At 39.8% G+C, this 23097-nt stretch overlaps 1 protein-coding gene across 3 annotated transcripts in view; it reads right to left on the bottom strand.

Moving 5' to 3' along the window:
* Window positions 1–14269: 14269 nt before the first annotated feature.
* LOC126858113 (histone acetyltransferase KAT7) overlaps window positions 14270–23097 on the bottom strand; it is a 34562-nt gene continuing 25734 nt past the window's right edge. For 2 of the 3 annotated variants that reach the window (XM_050608162.1, XM_050608163.1), the window contains exons 11-13: window positions 20003–20149; window positions 18712–18818; window positions 14270–17844 (exon numbers count right to left, since the gene is read on the bottom strand). In XM_050608162.1, the coding sequence (XP_050464119.1) occupies window positions 17722–17844; window positions 18712–18818; window positions 20003–20149 (377 nt within the window). In that variant the 3' untranslated portion in view covers window positions 14270–17721. Of the gene's footprint in view, window positions 17845–18711; window positions 18819–20002; window positions 20150–23097 lie in introns of those variants that run through there. The other variant, XR_007688611.1, reaches the window with a different exon arrangement.

Here is a 23097-nt window from a genome sequence, read left to right as displayed (position 1 = left end):
GATCAGGATCGGGATGCGAAACGGGCTCATCTAATTGGAATGTCGTCGCGCTACCTGCCGCAAATCGTTTCCGCAGGAATGTCGCTGCATTGAACTGCGCGCTGTGCGCGGATTCCTGCGCTAACGCGTCATCCTGTATCTTGGAGAAGCGCGCAACGCGATATCCCGAGTGGAGAGTGTAAGGTAAGATAAAAATTGAGATTCCACGCGTTTAAGCTTTCGGTACTTTTAAAGGCTCCTATTAATTCTGCGAAGACACAATTAAAGAGCATATATAATTTCTTTTTCTCACAAGGGAGTAAATAAAACTATATAGTCTGTAAGAATGCGGGAAATATAATGCAAAGAATGCATGAAATAAATAAAAAAATATAAATTTTATAATTTTATTTATATTATTGATCTATATTATATCTATTTTTGTCGGCGCACAATTTTTTATCAGGAAAACTTTTCCTAAGAACACACACAAAAATTTTAAATTTCTTTTAAAAATAAAAAAAAAAAATGAATAATTGAAAGCTCGTTATATATTACGTTGTATAAACTGCATGACGAAAAAAAAATTATTTAATTAATCGCCTTTAAATACCGAAAGCGAAGATGGAGAAAGAGAGATTCCGACAGAGAGTAGACGAAATGAAAGAAAGAGGATTCCTAAATCTCCGCCCGCTCCCCCGCCTCGTAACCCCCTCCCTCCCGTCTCTCCGAGCCGGTTTAGCGTAGACGTCCTTGAAATTCGTGAGATCGGAGAACAATCGGCCATGGGCCGTGTGCGGTTCACTGGCGCCGCGACCGTATTCTCTCCACCATCGTCTCCGCCTCCCCTTCCTCTTATCCTTTCATCCTCCCATCATGGAGCGGAGACGGCATGGTTCGTTTAGGGAGAACCCCCACTACCAACGCCGTCGTCCATCTGTGGATCTCGTTTTGAGGCCTCCTTCGCCGCCGCTCCTCCGCGCTACCGATGTGTGTGTCGGGCCTTGCCTGTCGGCCGTCAAGGGCAGTTTAGTTCAGTGTCGGGTAAACGGGGGTCAGGCACGTAGACGAAAAGTTTCAAGGACAGACGAACAAGAGAGGAGAATCCCTCTGTTCAGCCGTCGCGTAAATCTTGTCTGGTCTGTCATCTCGTTGAGTATGGAACGCGACGTTTTGTCCGCGCGCGTGTCGAACTAGGGAGATTTTATATCGCGAATTTATTTGCGAATTTTGCTGCTTCGATCAGCTGGAAGTTTTGGATTTTTCGAAACGCTGCGTTGCGTTTTATCTAGTGCCTTTGAGAAATTTTGAGGTAGGTTCTGTTGAAGGCCCGCGTGAGAAAAAATAATTAAAAAGAAAAGATTCTATTTTTAAATATATTATATATATATTTATTTATTTATTTAATGTGTGTATGTGTATGCTGAACAGATAAATGTATTCCATTATTACGCTTCGAGATATTTTTCTAAAAATTGTGTATATATTTAAAAAATTATTAATTTTTCAATGCGTGATATATTTCCTTGTATAATACATTACTCTATTCCGTAGGTCCCTACACGTGTGTAATCTCGCGATATTATTATAAAAATCGAGTCAGTGTCAAAGGGCAGTAATAATCCGATATTTTATATTAATATTCGAGAGTTGGATGAAGTAGAGGATTAAAGATGAAGCCCCGTTTGCTCATATCAAAATCGCGAACGTAACATGACGTGACGGATCATTTGGACTCTGCGGCTTCCGCGAATCTCGTTATCTTTCAACGCGATAGTCATTTTCAAAAAATATCATTCTTCGCGTTCTCGCGACGCTGACGGGGCCGCCGATCTATTCTATTTTCGCGGCGCAATCAAGAGATACAGAGTTTCGCGCCTACGTGCTCGCTAAATTCCTCAAGTGGATAACTTGTTTTTCACTTTGTGTAATTATTCGGGAACTCGAGAGTCGGAGCGATAAACTCTCGACCAATGTCACTACCTTGATTAAAATTTAATTTGATTTCCCTTTGTCACCTTCTCAGCGATATCTCAGTCTTCTTGCTTTTTACCGATGATAAATTCGCGATGGATGATGGAAACGATAGAAACCTCGTTCACTCGCGCGAGACTTGCGTGGTAAATTATAAAAACCATTATACAAGAAGAAGGGGTCGCGTGTGGTATTTTCTTTATTTATTAATTTAATATGAACAATATCCGAAATCAAGACGTTAAAGACGTTAGCCTTATTAGACCATTAATTTTTTTTGTTATCATGTAGTATAATTAATAATACAGAAACTTACAACACAGGCTACAAAATTATAGAAATCTCGATATTAAACAACGGGTTAATTTCGTCTAAAAACTCCGCAACGTTTTTAATTCAACGAGACGCGTTAATTTGAGCGTTAAGCGCATCATGTACGCGTCGGATCGCGGATGACAAGTATGGAGTCATCGGGCGAGCTTTCACTCGTGCGACTATATTATATTCTGACACGCCGTTTACTAAAGCTCGGCATCATTTTTTCCTAAAGACCCTTTTTTTTTTTTTTTCTCAGCAACCATTTTGTACACGTGCCGCGCCAGATGCATATTCTCGGTGATGTCGGGCGCTAATGAAGCGCATAACGGGCGATATCGCGATCCATTGCGACCGATTTGCAATCGAGATAAGCGAACGATGTGATACGCAATCCTCTTTCTCTCTTGCTTTTTCTCTTCTTTTTCATTTCTCTGCAAATCCTTCGCGCTCTATCCGTTCGCATCTTATTCTTTCTCGACACGGCGCAATTTCGTTTACGAAAATCTAATTTCGAGTATCGAGAGAAGTTGAGGAAATATGTCGCGAGGGAAACTCTCAAGCGGAAACTATACTTACGAGAATCTCTCTTTAGTGAAGTCAAATCAACCATATATCAATTCTCTCAGACTCTCTAAAGTTTCGCAAACTCCGTTTTCGGGACACCGCGTATATCGTTACCTCGGGCGAACCGTATAACTCCGAAATCATTGTCTGAACTTGACTTTTGCGATCCCCTCGAGCAGTCTCCGACGAGTTTGCGGAGATTCCGTTCGAGAGAGCGGGAGAGAGAGATGTATATATAGGATGGGAGCTGAGAAGGGTAGCGGGAAGAGGGGTTAGTTATTTTTAGATGTCCGCCGGCTCTTTTTCCGTTTCTTTCTCTTCTCGTCTCACCGTTTTGAGAATACATTTATGGCTAGCAATGCGCGCGTATCGAAGTTTTGCGAAAGAAATATCGTGAATATAGACTTGGGAAAAGTCGCGGATAATAGATTTCGAGATAATGCGTTCGAAGTAAATTATTAAAAATTCCATTTACATTATACTCGATTATATAAACTTGACAAAAGAGAAAAATAGCATAAACCTAATTTTATCTACGGATTTTATCACGAAAATTTCTCCACACGTTTTTCTCCGGATAGATATATAGTTACGATGTTGCGGCGCGATATATTTATCGGAAAGCTTACGCGAACGTATGTTCGCGCGTGTTTTATCAGCCGGACGATTGGATTTACGGAAATCTGATTAATCCACTCTCACATTTATGTACACAGTCATCAACGATTTTAAAATCGATATATCGAGGGAATGATTCACTCGATACTCGTTGCCTTCGCGATGTGTTTTTTAATAATATGAATTATAAATTGCGAGCAGAGTTTGCGAGCATCGCGGAAAATATATATATGTGTGCAGCTCGTTTAAGCTATTTACTTATATTCTCGGCACAAAAACACATCCGTATTGTATATTGGAGCTCAAGCTCGGAGATGAATTAATCGTCCGCTTCACAAGTAGCACTTAACAGTTGTAGCAATTGCATTTAACCGCCGCGTTGCAACTGCGCTTAAACGGCAATTGACACTTAAACTATCGATGTTTCGATTGTTAAAATTTATGAGCTCTCACGGTGTCGTTATCGCTCGCTATCATGCAGCAGCTCCGAGGGAATATTGCAGTGCACACCCGGGAGAAATTTAAACGCCCCGAAATGTATTGTTAAACGGTATTGATTTAATTATGTTACATCCGGTGTATATAAGTTTGTCGCGCCAAACATTCTACATGTTTTTCCGATCGTCTTTATTACAGCATATAAAATCTCGATTATATGTAATATGTATCGAGTGACTCGGAGAAATAGCGAGCCAGCAACTTTGCTCCCCAGTTTACGAGTATTCACGAGTCTACGAGCGTACTTATTCTACCACCATGCTTGCACCAGCCCGCATTGCGGTGACCTAAAAATAAGAAGGCGATGCCGCATACACTCTGGGCCGGGTTGATTTCCTGCCAATTTCACACTCACTCGTGCGCCCGTTCCCGAGGGAACAATGTGGAACTCTATTTATCGGTGCGAGTCATCGTACTAGAATTACTTGCTTAAAATCATTCTAATCGAATATAGATTTTGGCGAATAAAACCTATCGTGTGATCTTTATTTTCGCGCCAAGAACATCGCTACATCGATTAGAATCATCGGTGAACTTGTAATCTCGATCGAGATAATAGACACGGATTATAGTGTCGATTATAGTGTACGAAAAATAAATTGGTGATTAATAAAAAAGAAGTGTATTCTACAAAGAGCTATACGCAACGTTGCTTCAGCGAATCGAGTAATTTGCATCGATTCGACGAAAGCGTCAATGAATCGTCTATATATCCGTATGCTATTTTTAGTCGATTCGAAGAATCTTTATTCCGACATGGTTCGTCTGGATGGTCTCTTCATCCAGACAGGCGTCATTAATATACGCGTCGCCTCTCATCAGCAAATGAGTGAGTCACAATTATGGCTCGAGTGTTTTCTTCGGTGGAGAACCATTGAGGGATCGACCGTCGCGGAAGGACGTTATTATTGTTGCACATGCAAGAGGTGGATCTCCGCGCGATCTCCTCCTCGACGGAATCTTGACTCATCTATCGCAGCGGAAGTTCCTTAATGGCCGTTACACGCGGCTACGCTCGTCCCACCTTCACGTGGCCCCCGCCGCCAAGTCGTCGCGACTTCCGCCGCGTGCACCATGAACGTGCCAATGCATTTTTCATCGCGCCATCCCTATAGAGAGCTGCTATTTTTCTATAGATGGGAGCGTCAATAAATTCCTTGGACGGTTCGCTGAAAGACCGAGGTGCAACGGACTCGATTACAATTTATTGCCACTCATCGTGGAAAGTGACTTTTCGTTTTCTATATTAATAGAGTTTATTCGAAAGATTAATAATTTTGTCAAATATATTCCGACCAACTGCACTAAAACGCTTTCTGCGATTCATGTAATATTTTTTTATCAAAAATTTAGAGAACGTGTAGCTTCCTCTTCATCATAAACATTAAATTGATGAGACTATTAAATTCATATTTCGTATTTATTACGAAAATTATAATGTTGCCCATTGCGAACTTCAACGAAGAAGAGATAGACACTTCTCTGTCCTGTGTTTGTGAATTGTGCTTATTTTATTAAAGCGCTATCACAATAACTTCAGTGGAACGGTAATAATAATTTTTCACATACTATATTTAAAAAAAAAAAAATTATATATATATATTTCATAATCTTTCAATCAGAATCTAAATCAAAATGTGAATATAAACCCCATTTTTTTTAAACCTTATGCATCGGTATATTATACGCCGCCTAAATGAAAAAATAAGACGCCCATTGTACGCGAGACAAAAACTCGATTGAATTATTGAACGAAACGCGTTTCGAAAAGAACGTTCTCGTCGACGAGCGAATTAATAGATGTGTAAATATCTGGCGATAACGGTATGCGGTAATTACGATAAGCGGCTTCCCCCCTCCGCACGATTTACCAGTCGCCATAATGACGGCCAAGGACACGATGATCGAAGAAATATCGACGAAGGGATACCTCTTGAATCGATTCGCTTCGAGCAATAAAATATTATGAAAATATTATGATGAGCAATAAATAATTATGATTCGGCACTGGGTGGTACGGAAAGTAATCGCGTCGGAAAACGCGAAGCACGCTGCGTCTTTATTTATTCAACGAAACCGCGCGTTATAAAGGTGAAGGTGGGGTGAATGTATAATGACGCTGAATGGATATATAACTCACACAAGTCTATTTTTAAATAATTAACAATTAAAAGTATTTTAATTCGAGCGTACATACGTAACGAAGGACTATCGTGACAAGAGAGAAGTGTATAATATGTGAGTCACGTGACTAGGACACATCAGGATTAATATATGTATAACGTGATGATTGAACAATGTTGAGCAGTGATCGGATATTATCGCGTTCATTGACGTTCGTTTACTACAGTTGACGCTTACTTCGAATTATCGCTGAATTATTTTCGCGATTTTTTTATCGAGAAAATATTTGAATAAAACGGCAAGGAATACGCATTGGAAAGGAAAATATTTATTCGAGATAATTATGTGTAATCTACATTATTTACGAGTACGTGAATAATTCTAATGACTAACGGTATCGGTTTCATGAATCATAAGAGATTATTCATCGTAAGACAATGACTGTCTAGTTTCTTCTTTTTTTCTTAAATGCAAGAAACAATAAAGATTGCGTCAATGGCAATGCCAGCGACACGGAAGGACGCATGCGCGGCTATTTACAAAAAACAACCCTTTTTTTTTTATGGAAAGTTAGATTTCGGTTTCTCTTCTTTCCCCTTTCCCTTCCTAGTAGAATAAACATTATTCATTCCGCGTGATGCTCTGATATGTATCTGCGTCAGATGATCTCGCGGAAATTCCGTTTCTCATTTTTTATTTCTCATTCTTTTCATTATTTATGCTCCAACGCGTTCGCGATGACATTATATATGATTTTATCCTATGAATATTCGAGAAACATGTGTCATTTGAAATTAAAATAGCGAGTATAGGCATTAATAGCGGTAGAGATAGTAGCAACAGAGTTAGTCGCATTTAATGCATTCAGTCGTAGTGGACATTGAAAATTGTCTGTGTCAATGTCTGCGCCTCGTTATCAATCTCATGCTCGTGTATGAATCTTTAAAAGAGATTGCCATTAAGATACCAAGATGTGCATATCAACTGCTTGCTTTTTTCCTTGCTTTCAACTTGCATTCCTGATAATTGATAATTTTTATTTACATTCCGACGCTTATACTATATATTTAGGAAATGGAGTAAATTTATATTTAATTTTTAAATCCAAGTAATTTAATGCATGTACATATTACTCTAATTTAGTTTACGATATTTTTTACGATAAATTTCTTATACAAGGACGAAAAAGAAAATGCGATTATATAGTTGCGATATTTCTCTTGTGAAAATTCTACATCTTTTTTTCTGTAGATAAATTCTATGCCGTACGGTAGTAGTGTCTCTCTTGCAACGTTAGTGATGTAATACACAGATGGTTCTATGTCACAGCGTTGTAAGTGTGGCGCCATTGGTACAGTCTCTCTCTCTCTCTCTCTCTCTCGGAGTATTAAATTTCCAGCTGCGTCTCTCTTACGTAAATCCACGTGCTCGTGCTCGGATCCTTTTTTCTTGTTTTTCTTTTTTGCGCCAGCGGTTTATTTATTGTGTCACACATGACGTTATCGTTAACCGAAACATTCGTGTATCTCTAGGTTTGGCTGCGAGGTGTGCGATAGATATCGCGTGATATCGAACCATTATATCGCGGAAAAGGCAATCGCGTCGATAAATATTATATATGTATTTATGAAGGACGAATCGGAGTTATGTCACCGCGATGATATGGATAAATACGGAAAATCGCCGCATAAATGTAGCCATATTTCACACACATATTTTGTCCAACGTAATATCGATGAATTGTGCCTCGTGATTTTTTCATCCGATTACTTTGCAAAAAATAAAAGGTTTGACAAATGTCGGAAATAATGGACCATGAGAAGATTTATTTAGAGTTATCTATTTTTTTTTCAAGCCGTCTTTCGAAAAAAAATATTAATTCGAGGACTAGTATCGTTCGCTTTTGTGCACCATAGGTCAAATATGTGTCAGATGTGACAGTAATCTGCCGAGGAATATGTGCTTTTCTAATTCCAGCCGAGTCTGAGTGACGCGAATTAACGAATTTCATGTTTTTGCAAAAGGTGAATTATCATGTAACACTAGAAGCGAATTATTCTAGCGACGTTGTGAATGAGTGAAATTCGCACTTTGAGCAGATAACGCGACAATAATGAGCTTGACAAATGAGAAACAAATGCCGTTGGTGTTAAACCTATATTTAAAATGGCAGGTAATTAGAAGCCTCTAATTATTATCTTGTCAAATTTACATTTACATCGCTGATAAACCTGAAATTATATCGATATTACATATGATATAAATATTGTATTATTTGTTTTTTTGAGAGAGAAAAAAATGTCGATATAAAGTCGCATAATAACGTGAGCAATCGATATTTCATCATATGTATGCGCAATCAGCGTTATTATAAGAACGATTATCGTCGACTTTTTTCTCTTTTGCAGTAATTCCAATAATTTTCGCCCATTCTCGTTTTTATCGCTATACACTGGGTATATATCATACATCATTGAATTGCCTGCTGCTTCTTCGAGTTGCGTGACTCTTTATATCCGGTCAAGCGGAGATAAATACAATATAAGCCACAATGGAATATCATTTATCAGCAATAGCTAACGAATGAATTCACGTGTTGTGTTTGGCACTGGAATGATAAATAGTTTTCTCTTTCCGTCAACTATAAGTTTCTAGACAGATACGCGTAAAATAAATTAATGTCAAATGCATAAAGTTGCAAAAACTGCTCATTATACATTTTTCAAGATATTTTTTATTATCGAGAATTTTTACTTTCTGTCTTATTTGAAATACGTTTAAATACATATATGGAGTGGCGTGTGCACTTTGTTATCGCGCGCGCTGATCAACCTCATTTAATTTCGTGACGAGGAAACATTTTTGTTCACATAACGCGTGTATGATGCGTCTTTTCTAAATTGGAGCAGGAGGTGGAGCTTTTAAATGCTTTTAATCAAAAGTTTTCGTCGAAACATGGAAGATACTCGCGATAAGCGAGTATTGGAGATGAAAAAAAAATTTCCGGCTCATCTAATTTCGTCTCAATCAGGAAATAAATCATGATATTATGCCTCTTGTGATGTAGGCGCGCGCATATATAAAGAAGGATGATTTCTCGCGAAATGTCAGCGATTTATCGGCGATGTCGGAGAAAGTGGGTCGTCGCGACGTCATTTTCTTTTTTTTTTTCGTCTTTTTCAAGGCTGCTTCGTTCGGTATCGCGCAAGAAGTAATCGGCGGCGCCGATAATTGCTTAATAACACTTCTCTCTCTAGCGAAGCGAATTATAACGCGGCGTAAACGTGATTTATCGATGGAAGCGGAGCGAGGAAAAAAGGAGATGTAAGGAAAAGGAGAAGAAACAGGAAAAAAAAAGAGAAACGAAGCGTTGCATTTATATGGATGCCTCTCGAGAATATCCGACATAAACGGTACGAAAGAACTCTCGCAGATTCGCACTTTTCATATAGACTTTTGATTCTGACACGAAGTGTTAAATAAATTATAATCACATGACGGCCGGTGAGATGTGATTTATCGCGCGAGAAATGGAGAAGAGCACAAGTGTGGATCATGTCTCGCCGGAGGAGCGCGATCATTAAAGATTAATCGTCTCTTAAGAGATCCATCGATTTCGTTACTATTATAGTGAAATTTTTGTTTCATTGCCGCTGTTACGTGCATTTATACATATATTTCTTTTTATATATATTTCTATTTCGCTTTTATGTCCGTAATAATATATTTCGTGTTTGAAATAAGCGTGAAAAGCGCTTAAAAACATTAATCGAACATTGGTGATATATTATACTTAAAACTAAAGTAATTATGCTGTTTTTAATATTTCTTCACGCAAACTATTTTTAGCATCTGAACTAGAGAAAATTTCGTGTAAACTTATAAACGGGGCAAGTGTTATATTCTTTACATGGAGATTTTTAAATTAAATTCAGCGCGATATGTAGAATGCTCTCTTAGGAATTCCGTCGCGTGTTAATAACGAAGCGTGTAAAAAATATCTGGAGAGACAAGGAGAGTGAGCTTTCTAGACATCGTAGAGGCGGAGATTGCTCGCGGATATCCATCTCACGAATATATCGTTGAAAATCTCGTTACCTGGTTGCGCGATGCAACATCTGCCACGCGCGCGCGCGCGTCCCGCTCGGTTTGATAAACGAGGAAAAGGTGAGCCGGGGACGCCAGGGTCCATTGTCGGGTCTCTTGCGGTACTTTCCAACGGATTCTCGCGTGATTCCCCCATCTGCCCCATCTCTCTGTCCTCTGTCCCCCCGTCGCCTCATCGGAGAAGCTTTCCTTCGACGAATCGACAGAAATTTATCCGTCGATCGCACAAACGCGCGTCTTTTTTCGCCTCTTTCTTTCTCTCTATCGGCAAGGAAATCGAGGAACTCGGCAACTGCTCTCTTCGGGGCAGCATAATGTGGGGAAAAGCTCCACTGATTTTCCTTCATGAATTATGCATGCGGTATATTTTATAGCATGTTCCGCGCGAGCGGGCAAATACATGTCAGAATATTTCGAGTTTTTTGTCAAGAGCCCTTTTTAAGTGTTAAGATCGCATTCTAATAAAGTAAATTGCTGGTGGGATAAATAATGTAATCTCTTTATTTTACCGTGTGAGAGTTATAATTTAAATACCGAGTTTATAATTTAAAATTTACTACTGGAAGATTGTCGAGCGAACGAGATCATTCTCTTTAAGCGAACGAAAAGAAAAAAAGGGAACAAATACGTAAGGCTCTCGAGCGATCAGCCGCATGCGAATGCGTGAATCGTTACGCTCGCACCGTTTATTATTATTCAATTCCCGAGTCTGACATTCTACAAAGAATACGATATGTGATAGATGATCGTGGTAAAAAAATATAATCCCACATTATTTCAAGTGTTGTTACAAGATGAAACTTTACGATATCGTAGCGAGTAACGAGTTCTTTTGTTAGCTTGAACGATAGTCGTAGCGACTATCGTTTGTGTACGAGAATCAATTCGGGAGCAGAAGAGACGAGCAAGCAAGAATCCTTCCAATCGCAGGACGAGACTCTGCGCTGATGTGTGCGTGACTGACCCACTGTGACTGCGCTGATCTCTCCTTCATTCAAACGTATCGTTCGCGACACGCGTTACTCGGGTACTTTAGGCTGTGCCAATTTAAAAGTCAGTCAGGTACCTGAAGTAGCGCGCGCTGCGGAGAAACGAACCGCGCCTTTTCGAGGGGACGAGGAAGAAGCTTGATGGAAGGGGTAAGGGGGAAGGAGACGGAGGCGGGGAAGGGGGAGAGAGAGAGAGAGAACAGGATCGGGGAAGAAGAGCGTGCGTGTGGAGGCTGCATGTTAATTGTACTTCATCAGGTGCTCTGGTGGATTCGATACCCGGCACCTGTTGGAGCGCAATTCATATGACTATGCCTTGCTGCCTTATTATTCCCTCCCGCAAGCGTGCAGAGCCCGCGTCTCACTGAGGATAAGCAACGCGCGTGCGACTTGCATCGTGCGCAATTGAAACTGTAATATATGTATGTAGATCTTTGGATCTTGTTCCTCTGTCTGTTTCAATAAAGTTGCGCGCGCAAAAATGCACATTGTATGTATAAAGTAATACTGTTAAGGTATAAAAATATCACTCGATTAATTTAATTTGTAAGATTTTTATGTAGTTTGACAATTCAAATCTCTTCGTCCTTTCCGTCATCTGGATCCTTTCCGGTATATATATCATGGCGTGATTTTACAGCGTGATGTTTAATCGGTAAATAAAATTAGTGCTTCGTCGCTCTGTGGTAGCTATCGCGTGATCGTTACTGCGGAAAGCTGTTAACTGCGTGTGTTGTATATGCAACGCGAAGGAGAGAGACAGAGTCGCTCGTAGTCGCGCATATCTCGTCGTCAACTAATGGGATAATGACGTTACATAGGGTCGCGTGGCCGGGCAGGCAGAAGAAGAAGAAGAAGCGATAGAGAAAGAGGGCAGGGTGTGGGGAAAGGGGGAAGAAGGGAGAAAGGAGGTCGTATAACGCAATTATTCAGCTCCATCTGCGTACATCGTCTTCCTCCGCGGAGGAATTCGAGGGCGACTCGTCGTCGCGCTTTCTTTTACTCGAAATTAATTAATAATATAGATCGATCGATGGAAAATGATATTTTAACGTGATGTATATGTATCTCCCTGTCTGTGCCCTGCCTCTCCACTCCTCTCCTCTCCTCTCCTCTCCTCTCCTCTCCTCTCCCATTTCGCGCTTATACATAAAAATGATTTTCAGTTTCTAAGATTGTTGTTTTCGTTCTAATTAAATTATAGATAATTAATTTACTCGCGGATCAGTATCAGAGCGCGCAGAATCGACGAGTTCCTTATAGAATATTTATCGCCCATGATTGTTTATTCCATCGCATTAAATGTCAAATGCGTGTTTCGTCTTGTAGTAAACATATGCCGAATACATGTATGCGAAATCATTAATCAATCTGTTCGCTGGCTAATATAAACCTGATGACATCAATTTTGTAACGCCGGCGTTTATCAGACTCGATTTACATCTACATGGCAGGATAATAATATCTGATGGAAATTCGAGTTCGACCTCCTTGCCATGTATTAATGATTCTTATTATTTTTCTTGTAAAGAGCGTGCGTATGTAACTATTCTAATTTCCATCAATGTGCTTTATCACTACAAATGTGATTAACTTAATCACAGTCTGTCTGTCTGTCTTACGATAGTGCTACCGCGAGAGATTGTTATTACTCAACTCTGAAAGAATCGCGGGAATTAATGGCAGATCCGCGTAATTACCGGCTTAATTTCCTGACGCTTGTAATTCCAGTCTATTTGACCACGCCCAAGATATAATTGCGCCGCGCGGAGAAAATGAACTACTATCGCTCTTTGCAAATCCTTCGTAAGCATTCTGAGTTAAGCGCAGGTTACATTTCCAGCTGCTTACCCGACGTAACGAGAATAAAATTGAATGGAAGAACGGAAATATTTTTAATAAAAATCTCTGAGAGAAAAAAATCGAAGAAATTCCTATATATATATATTTATGTCCCATCCGATATCGTTACAATCACTTAGCAACATTAGCGAGAATAAAGGAACATCCCAAAAAAGTCTAAAATTGCCCATTTTTGCGTTCAGATTTTTTTAAATTAAAGATACATGATACATGTAAGTGAATTAAATTTTTCTTTAAATAAAGCGAATGTAACGTGTAAGCAATAATAACTGCTATCAGAATCGCGTTGTACAATCATATAGGTTTCAGTCTCGTGTGTACTTTTTATCCGCTACTCGAGAAGAGACACGCTTCGAGGATTTTTCCACCTTACTATTACGCTAATTGATCGACGGTTTTACACGCCGTATACGTGTGCTAGATGCTTGTTTTTTTTCAGTAATGCGCTCGCCATCGTGGCTACGCACTTCGGCAGCATATTCATGGAAAGGAGAGCGAGCGAGAGGAGGAGAAGGAAAGGAAGCAAATGAAAAGAAAAAAAAGAAAGAAAATGCACCGGTCTGCGCTTTCGCGTGAGTTATAATCCCAAAGAAGGAGCATCTTCTGCTTCGAGAGAAATTTAAGTGGAATTACAAGTCAATCGGGCGGGCTTAATGAGCGCTTTAACGAGCGCTAAAAAGGGAGTACCTCGTATATCGATCGAACGGAATCGAACGTAACCCGATGGGGTTAATATCCGTGGAGGAATTTCGCTTCGTATCCTTATCGCGGGCGTCTCGAGTTTCAGCAAATTGCACGCTAATATCGTTCTGTGCGAGAGAGATTACGGTGATATTGTGATTTTTACAAAGATTGTAACGTTGCTCAGCACATAAGTTTCATCTCGAAAAATTAGATTTAGAGAGTTTGAAATTACGTATTAAGGAATCCATTATTTACACTTTTATCGCGCTGATACGAAAGAATTAACTGCTGTCATCGAAATGCGAATATCACAAAAATTTCTCTCTGGATGATGACTCGGATGACTTTGACCTTCCATCACTGTACTAGGTGAATGATTGTACAGTCCGCGAAGAAGATCTGTTCGAGGCGCGATTTATCGCCAATAATTCTATTAAGATTATGCCAAAACGATAATGACGATTTTATCCATTTTCCTCATTTTTGGATATTTACATGTTGATTGTGTATATTTTAATCAATAAAATACTTTGGCATTAATAACAATTTTTTTTTATTATGACGGTGGAAATATCTTTGATTGCCATAGATTAGCAACCAAATGTTTTTGCATTAAATTCTTTTACTTTTGATTAATGATAAATTCTATCGCTCTTATCGGTATATACATATAATTTTATCGCGTCTATAAAAATGTTACATCTCAAAAACATACACATATATATCTCTTGTGTAAGCAATAAATATATATATATTGTAATTTTTTATTTTTAATTGACGCAATATACACACGATTTTTTGCATAATACATATTAGGGCGAGACACAATATTGTCTCTTGATGTAAAATACACAGAAAGACTCACCATCGCTGCATCAATTCCTTAAACGCCGGGGGTATCATTTTCGACACTTATATTATGTATCCTTATTAAAGTATATCGTCGTTTCATTATTAATAATTATACAGAAAAATATAAAAAAATGAGAAAATATATCTCGCTTCAATGAAGATGATGACACATTGGAAATGGATTGATAGGTCCATGTTGCACTTTATTGCATATATCACGTGTATTGTAAAATCTCGTAATACGCGGCGATGATACAACAACGATTACAAGAAAGGTATACGCACACGCGTTTACATACGTCATTCAATGTATTCATATTTTATATACAATCAAATATATAATATTCAAATTTCTTGCATTAACCCCCGACTGTCGAGTGAGATCTTGATTATCATTTAACTATCACGCATACCAAACTCGTTTATAATTTAAATCATAAATATGTATACGCGCGCCAAACGATGTATAAATCATCGGATAGAAAAATATGCCACTCACAACGATTAATCGAGGGTTAATAGAAACAGATCGAACTAAATATTATCACGATCACGAATCACGGGGATCGAAATCGACATTCGAACAATAAAATAAACATTCTTTACAAAAATATTAATTATCAACTACGATTCGACTCTTTTCATTCGTTTGTAGAGATGCTTTCAGTTAATATTATATTTATTGTGAAATTGCGTGTAGAGAGTCGCGCGAAAGCAATCTTTATGGATTTCAATCTCTGTCAAACGATATACATTTTCAGCACTCGCTTTACGTTTTCGAGAGATACACGTTGCCTCGCTCGCAAATTTCCCGCCATGTTTTTGATAGTTTGACACGGCGCGCGAGCGCAAATTGAGCAAGTTAGCGAGCTACTCTACGCATTGTCTTGTCGGCGGCGTAACTCGGGCCGAAATGATCGGTACAAACTGGAAAGTTGGACGTTATAGCGAGTTAAAGTGCACCGCGTATAAAACTAGCAAGAGTTACAAGAGTTCCGACAGTTCTGAAAAGTATTAATTGGAATCGGCGCGGCTCGTTACAAGAAAATCGGAATTGCGTTGCATATGCGCAATAAAGAGAAGTGCATTAAAAAATTGTAGTAATAAATTAAGAGAATAAAAAAAAAATTTCCTTTTTCTCGATGTAGCTTAAATAATTTCTTAATAATTCGCGATTAACGATTATTTCTCGCGACGATTTCCGAGAAAAGTGCCCGAGTCGGAAATTCATTCCAGCCGCTGACCATGTTTGATCATTTAAATCGCCATGTCCGGAGGAAACACAAAACATATTTAAATTAAAGTCGCATTTGACCTTGAATCGATATCTTTTAAGTTATTTTCACGGTACTCGATGTTGTCGTGGAGGCCGGTGAGCCTCTGCATCATTGGCATATCTTTCTTTCTTCCTCTCTCTCTCTCTCTCTCTCTCTCTCTCTCTCTATTCTGCAGGCAAGCATGTACCTTGGTAGACCGATCAATAACGTATCTCTCGTGTCTACGTCTTGCGGCCGCGATGCAGTATATAGTCGAATGTATTTTAACGGCGAAATTATTCCCCAGGGCACGAATATTAAACGAGAAAATTTCCCGTTCGCTCCCTCGTTGCCATGTTGACATTCAGTTTACAAAGACAATTTAATGACGAGTAATGAAACAAATCGCTTGAGATTCAGAATCGATAAAAGCTTGAGAAATCGCGCAACTTATGATAAATTATTCTCTATCACGAGGGATCGTATACGTTGAATCAAGTTGAGAATGTCATGCGTAGAATTCGCGCTGGCCGAGATCTCTCGTCGCAGAAAATGTTCGTTGTTTCTTTTTTTTCTTTCCTTCTTTTTTCCAACATGTAGATATACACGTTTGTCGATGATCTCTTTTCACGACACGTGCCTCGTTCGCGAGCGGAATTTTCGCCCGGTCCGGCGCATACGACGCAATCTGATCGATGCGCCACCGGGGCACGTTATAACGCGGCTCCGCCGTTATGCAACTTACTGCAACGAGGTTGCGCCAATGAGAGAGATGCCAAGGTCGATGCACCAACGAACTCTCGGCGCAGCATCGACGCGGCAGCGAAGGAGCGGCGGCGGCTTAACGTCGCCGGTTCAGGGATATCTCCTACGCGCACGTATACGTATTACTTAAGGGCGAACCTTTATGATGTAACCGATGTGTTTCCATCCACAATTCCATCGCCGCGAGCAATACTTTCACAATTCGTTACTATCAAAATAAATATATATTACAGATATCGATACACACAGCTTAAATTCAATCCGCTATTTACATATTCATTTGATATTTATATTTACACGCTCGAGAGCGAATCTTTCGCGTTATACATGATTCAGATATTCTACATTAATTGCAACATTATATCTCAGACGTATTTAAAGTTTTATACTAAAATAGATTTTTTTTTTTTTTTAAATAAAATTCTTAAATAAAAGCTCTGTCACGCAAAACATTAGATCGAAATTTACACAATAGTGCAAAAGTGTTATCAATATGTCGTGAAAAATGATATAAAACTGAAATATAATAAATGTTGAAGAAGATAGGCAAGTGCACTAGAGGCGCTAAAAATGCCTTCGCGCTTGCCCACCTTCATCTCAACGATAGACAAAGAAATTCTTTCTTCGGCGCATTTCTTTTCTAACGCGTTTAAAAGTTTCGCTAATTATTATATCGGACTTTCTTCTTCCTCTTCTTTCTTTTACGATCAACTCGCCTCGTGTTTACAATATCAGCATCGCAATGTAATCGACACTCTTAAATTGCGGACAAGTTTTTTCTCTCTCTTTCGCGAGGCGAGCTTTAACGGTATCGTCGATAGAACGTGATACTCACTCACCCGTTGTTTCTTGGCGTGCTTCGGAATGAAGAAGTTCCTAGAAGGATTTTCACGGCTCTTGCCGAGTGTTATGGGCGTGAAATCTGTCCGTGTCGGCTTATGTGGCTTCCCTGCATCACGAGAAGGCCGAAGACGCGGCTGAATACTACGACGACGACGACGACGACGACGACGACGACGACAACGGGAACGACGGCAGGATCGACCGTGTCGTTCCAAGTCGTGCTGCGAAGAGGGGAATGGCAAGGGGGAAGAGAAGAAGGTGGCGCACTTCCAAGCTTCTGACGGGTCTTAGTTCGAGGCGGAGGGCGTCTTGGGTGGCTGGAAGGGGTTCCATTTCAGACACTCCGGATCGATCTCTTTGTAGACGGGACCTCGTCTTTTCACCCTGTCCTTGTAGTCGTCGATCACGTCCTGAAATTATTTCAAGGATCCTTTTATCGCGGCAACTGCTCTGGGCGATGCGACGACGGGCCTACATGAGCGTTTCGATGAGATTGACGAGGGACGGTTGTAATATCGATTGGCGAAGGGTGGAACACGGTTCGAATTAGCCGAATGATAATTAGCCTCGCGATATGGTCGGATTATATTGGAAATACTGCTTGCTCGAAACGAGAAATCGGATCATCCTCGTTACGTCATAATCACGTTAATCGGATAATCCGCCTGATAATCATGAGGAAGCCATGGTCTGCGTGCAAGATTTTTTTTTCTCTTTACTATACCCGATGAGACATCTGTTTCTCCTTATCTATTGTATCTCTGTGGTCTGAGATGCGGGAAAAGAAAAGCTAGAGGATAAAATTCCCGCAAGATTCTGTCATCAGACTTGTGTTTATAGATGCGATGATAACGAGTGGAATTTTCAGCATTAGTGTTATTCTGCCAGTTCAACGTCTCATGTTCGACCAAAATGTGTATTTATTAACGCAAAAATAAACCTCTAGCATTATAATTATAAGCAATTTTAATGCACCGACCATGCATATATAATATTAAAAAATATGTTACATTTTTTGTATATTATTCAATTTTTTTATATTATTGGCTATACATTTATCTCTATGATAAATAAATATAAATTTTCTAGATTTACAAATGACGTATTGAGACGATTCTCGACATTATTATATTTATTTATCGTCAATTGTGATAAATCTTATATGATGACAAGCGCGCTCACGAAAAAAAATTGACGCTACGATCTTGTGAAACGAAGGGGAACTTTATACATATACATATATACATGACAGGTTACGATAACAAAAGAGTGCCTACCTGTTTCTTCAGAATGATATGCTTGCCCTTCCAGTACTTCATCATACCAAGGGCTTGCAAGGTGCTGACAATGTCATACGAGTCGATGGCCATTTCCTTGCTGATATCTGTGTGAAAGAAGAATTATCGAGCTTGTACTCTCGTACAGTCAATAACGGTCTTTTTCCGCGATCCTCGTTGGAATTGAGAATTATTATCGAGGGAAAAGCGCCTCGATAAGTCATAATACCTAATCTTATACAAGCAACTTGTTTCTCGTGACTAAGACTAATAATAAGTAAAAGTAATAGAATGACGAGACTAACGGCACGATACGCGATGAATAAAACAGTATAAATTTATTATTGATTCATATTTTTTCGTACGTAAAGTAACAAGTATATACATTGTTAAAATCTGTAAAAAATCTACAAGACATATTTGAAGGAGAAATATTCTCTTCTTTCGCTAGCCTCTTTAATTATCATCGCAAATCTGATACAAATTTAAAAATATCTCTAGTTGTATATATATATATATATATATATATATATATATATATATATATATAGATAGATAGATAGATACTTATATTTATTATATCTCGAGATTCGTTTAATTGAATCCATTTAACTCGATCGGTTCCGATAAAAACAATAATAAACTTAAATGAAGGTCTCTCTGCAGAGTAGCAAATGCGAAAATGCAAAAATGATGAATCATATATATAATCTACTGCGGTTCTCGACGGAGAGTAAGGGCAATTTATCCTGCCCCCCTGGATACAATTATTCAACCGCTAAAACCAGTTACACGTTGGAAAAACTTGACCATCAGATCAATAACAATGCGATGTAAATCCCTCGCCGATGATTCCTTTTTCTCTCTCTCTCGAGACATAAAATCTAAAATAGAGTCTGCAACATCGATCGAGGGTAGATTATCGCGTATGTGTCTCGTGTACATCAATTCTATCGAGAAGGAATAAATTCTGATTGTGTGGAGTAGCGAAAAAGAGTAGCGAGTCGCTTGCAAAAAAGCTTGCATAAATCTAACACAATGTCGAGATATTTTTAAAGATCCTTTTCGCTGGGAATTATGCAACGAATGTAAATTTTTGCAGCGAGGAAAAGTTGTTTCGACTTTCGAAAACTAAGCGTTGCATTAGCGGTTCAAAGAGGTATAGGTCTGTGGTGAGTCTGTCGCATTAGCGCACTTTAATTTCGCGCATGAATATTTAAGTGCCGCGTCCCGGAGTGTCAAAAGTTCGTCGTTTCGACGAGAGCTTCGCATAGGACTCGCTTCCACCTACCTTTGACGGAGATCTCCTTGCCGCCGAAATTGCAGAGATATTGTAACAGTACGTCCTTCCAGTAACTGCGGTACGAGATCAGGCCGAGATCCGATAGCGGCTTTTCCGGCGAACCGATCTTCTTCTCGACCCTCGTCAGCAAGTAACCTGTTCAAGCAGATCGGAAAAGCCAATTTTTATTTGTACCCGTAGAATATGGTTCGATCTTATCCGACCGTCGATTACTAATCTCCGTAAAAAGAAATACAAAAGTGACGTGAGAAATCTTTTCGCTTGTTATTATAAAAAAAAAACTGCACGTATCTCGCTGATTCATAAAATCATTGGGGCTGCGAAAAAAAAATGTTAAATAATATTAATTTTCAAATTATAATCCGATCGAAAGATCTCTGTGAATTTTCGAGAATGTACGTGTGCATAATCGGATAACGAAATCCTATTATACACTTTAATTCGAGCGCAGACAAGTAGCTGACCGGATCCGACAGAGGAACGGACCCATCCGCTCTCGGTTGAACGTCCGTTCCGCCTCGTTTGCCCGAATATTCTACGGCGAGGCATTAGAGAAAAATATATAGATAGACGAGGGGGAGAAGAACAAGTGGGAAAAGGAAGGGGGAGGAGGGGGTATCCCGAGGCATTCGTACCGCACCGCGGCCCGTCTGCCCGCTGAATCGGCCAAATTATCCGTTGGGCGCATCCGTCTACGTCAATGGAATTATCCGATAGACCGGTTAAAAACCCGTTTTCAAGGATGGGGGTGGGAGACGACTTAAATGCCAGATCCAGATCTACCGCAACTCGGAGGGCGAATGGGAGAGATCAATAACGCGGGCTGCGTGCGTTTAAGTGCAATCGATAAGCGCTCTTATTAGTGGACCGACGCAGGTCGAAATCACAGAGCGGACGGAATTTTAATTCCGGATCTTGATCGTTAAAAAAATGTCAAAGGTTCCCGAGTTCGAATTTATAATGGAACGCGCGAGGATTGGCGATTTTCATCATACATATGACAATGTTTGCATGAGTCTGCGAGTCTGAAAATTATCCGTCTTCCTATCATGATGAAGAGAGAGATAGGGATCATCACTGAAAAACGGGAGACTGATCCGCGTAGGACTCGAGGCGAATACGTAAAAGTCAATCTCGCGACAGATAGCGCCTGGGATGAGATTTAATGGATCCCATATAACTGCACTTTGCATTATGTATAACAGATTCTACTACGTACGGCCACGGACGGATTCGCGAGAATAAATATCGGCGCACGTCGCCGTCGCACGCCGCACCCGAAATTCAAAAGCTCCTTCATTAGCAAAGTGATCTCTCTCTCTCTCTCTCTCTCTCTCTCCCTGTCGTCTTTGGCCAGTGAAATCTCGCCACCCGGAAGACGTTTATTTAAAGTTCTCAATGCGCCGTTTTCGTAGCTAATGTATCAAAGAGTATACGAACTAATTAAGTGTTAAGAGATTACCGTCACACAGAATTGGTCGACGAATACATCACGACAGAGAGAGAGAGAGAGAGAGAGAGAGAATATTTTTAGTTTATTTAATTTATCGTTCTACAAATTATAATCTGGGGATCATACTTTATCCATAATTATTTTTCGATATTCAAAAATAAAAACTTTGTTTTCTTGTAATTAGAAAGAAAAAAAAAATTATAGTGCAATTTTTTTTTTATTAAAAAAATTATTAATGTGTGTAAAAAAAAATTAAAATTTTATATATCTTACAAGATTTCAGTGTCTCTTTCATGTTGTGCACTGTACGCGAAAAGCGATGTAGTGTATATAATCTTTGCACGGAGAATTGTAAAGAGTCTTAATTCCTGACCCCAAATAAGCTCCAAGGCTTCCGTCTACGTGCATCTATTATGCATCTGTTATGCATCTGATCTCGCAGACATCTCGCATTCGACGTTTCCCCGCGCGCGTAAGCGCGCTTTCCGCGAGAGGCGGAAGAGAGAAACCTCGCCCTTTTCATCCCGCCGTCACGGACAAGGATGGCAAGAGACGTGTCTTCGAGAATATACCCGCACCGGGACACCGGGATCCTGCGCGTCCCCCGTTCCCGTTTCAGGGTGTTCCCAGTCGGCGAAGAGTTCAACGACCACATGCCGGTTCTCTCTCTCTCTCTCTCTCTCTCTCTTCTGCTTCATGCCGCACCATCTCCTTCACTTTCGCGGACCGTGTATCTCCGCTGGCAGAGGACACTTCTACCCTGCTCTCTCTCTCTCTCCTCCCTCTACTCCTCCACAGACTACCATTTCTCGTCGACACTCCGCGGGTATTCACCGCCTCCCCCGCCATTTCTCCTTCTCACCACTGATTACTTTGGGAGGGCTGAACGCATTCATTACGCGTCCGTTCAGTTTGCAGACTTTCGGGATCGGCCCTGCCAGGATAGGGTGGGACGACAGAAGGGAAAGAGGGGGGGGGAAGGGAAAGGGTGAAAGAGAATCGAAGAAGGGGAGGGAATTCGACGGTGGAAATTCGAGAAAGAGGAAAATGGTGACTGTCGCGAAGTGGGAGAGAGGAAGATGGATCGGCACGACGGAGGAAAGGGAACGTCCCGGTCTTGGGACAGGATCGGCTCGACGAAGGGTGCAGGAGCCAATGAGGGATTTGGGTACGGTTGAGAACAGTTCGTTGCCTCATCGGAATCACTGACAAAGAAGATTTACGACTTGTCGAGGATATTTGTCTTTGGCGAAGCTTAATGGAGCAAGTGATCGGAGCAAAAATCAGGATACTGTGTAATAACATTAATAACGTTAATTTAACAACAAACTAGGCAATTATCGTATAAAATGATTGTAAAGCTTTTTAACTCTTAACAAAATTCAAAAAAAAAAATCAAACTGAGATCCTATACCATTATTTATTATATATAACATTATTATTAACAAGTTTAATTAAAAATAAAAATACATGTATTTTTTCCTTAAAAAAAATGTGCGATCCTTTTTGATTAAAAAAAAATTCTTTCATATTTCTAATCGATATAATTTTCATTTTGTTCCTCTTCAAAATACTTCTCTCTCTATTCACCTCTAAAGATTCACTTTTAACAGTAAATTTATTATTTTCA

Source organism: Cataglyphis hispanica, chromosome 24 (genome assembly GCF_021464435.1).
Source record: "Cataglyphis hispanica isolate Lineage 1 chromosome 24, ULB_Chis1_1.0, whole genome shotgun sequence".
Classification (NCBI taxonomy): domain Eukaryota; kingdom Metazoa; phylum Arthropoda; class Insecta; order Hymenoptera; family Formicidae; genus Cataglyphis; species Cataglyphis hispanica.
Note: the sequence above shows the minus strand (reverse complement) of the source record. Positions and strands in the feature narration are given on the sequence as shown.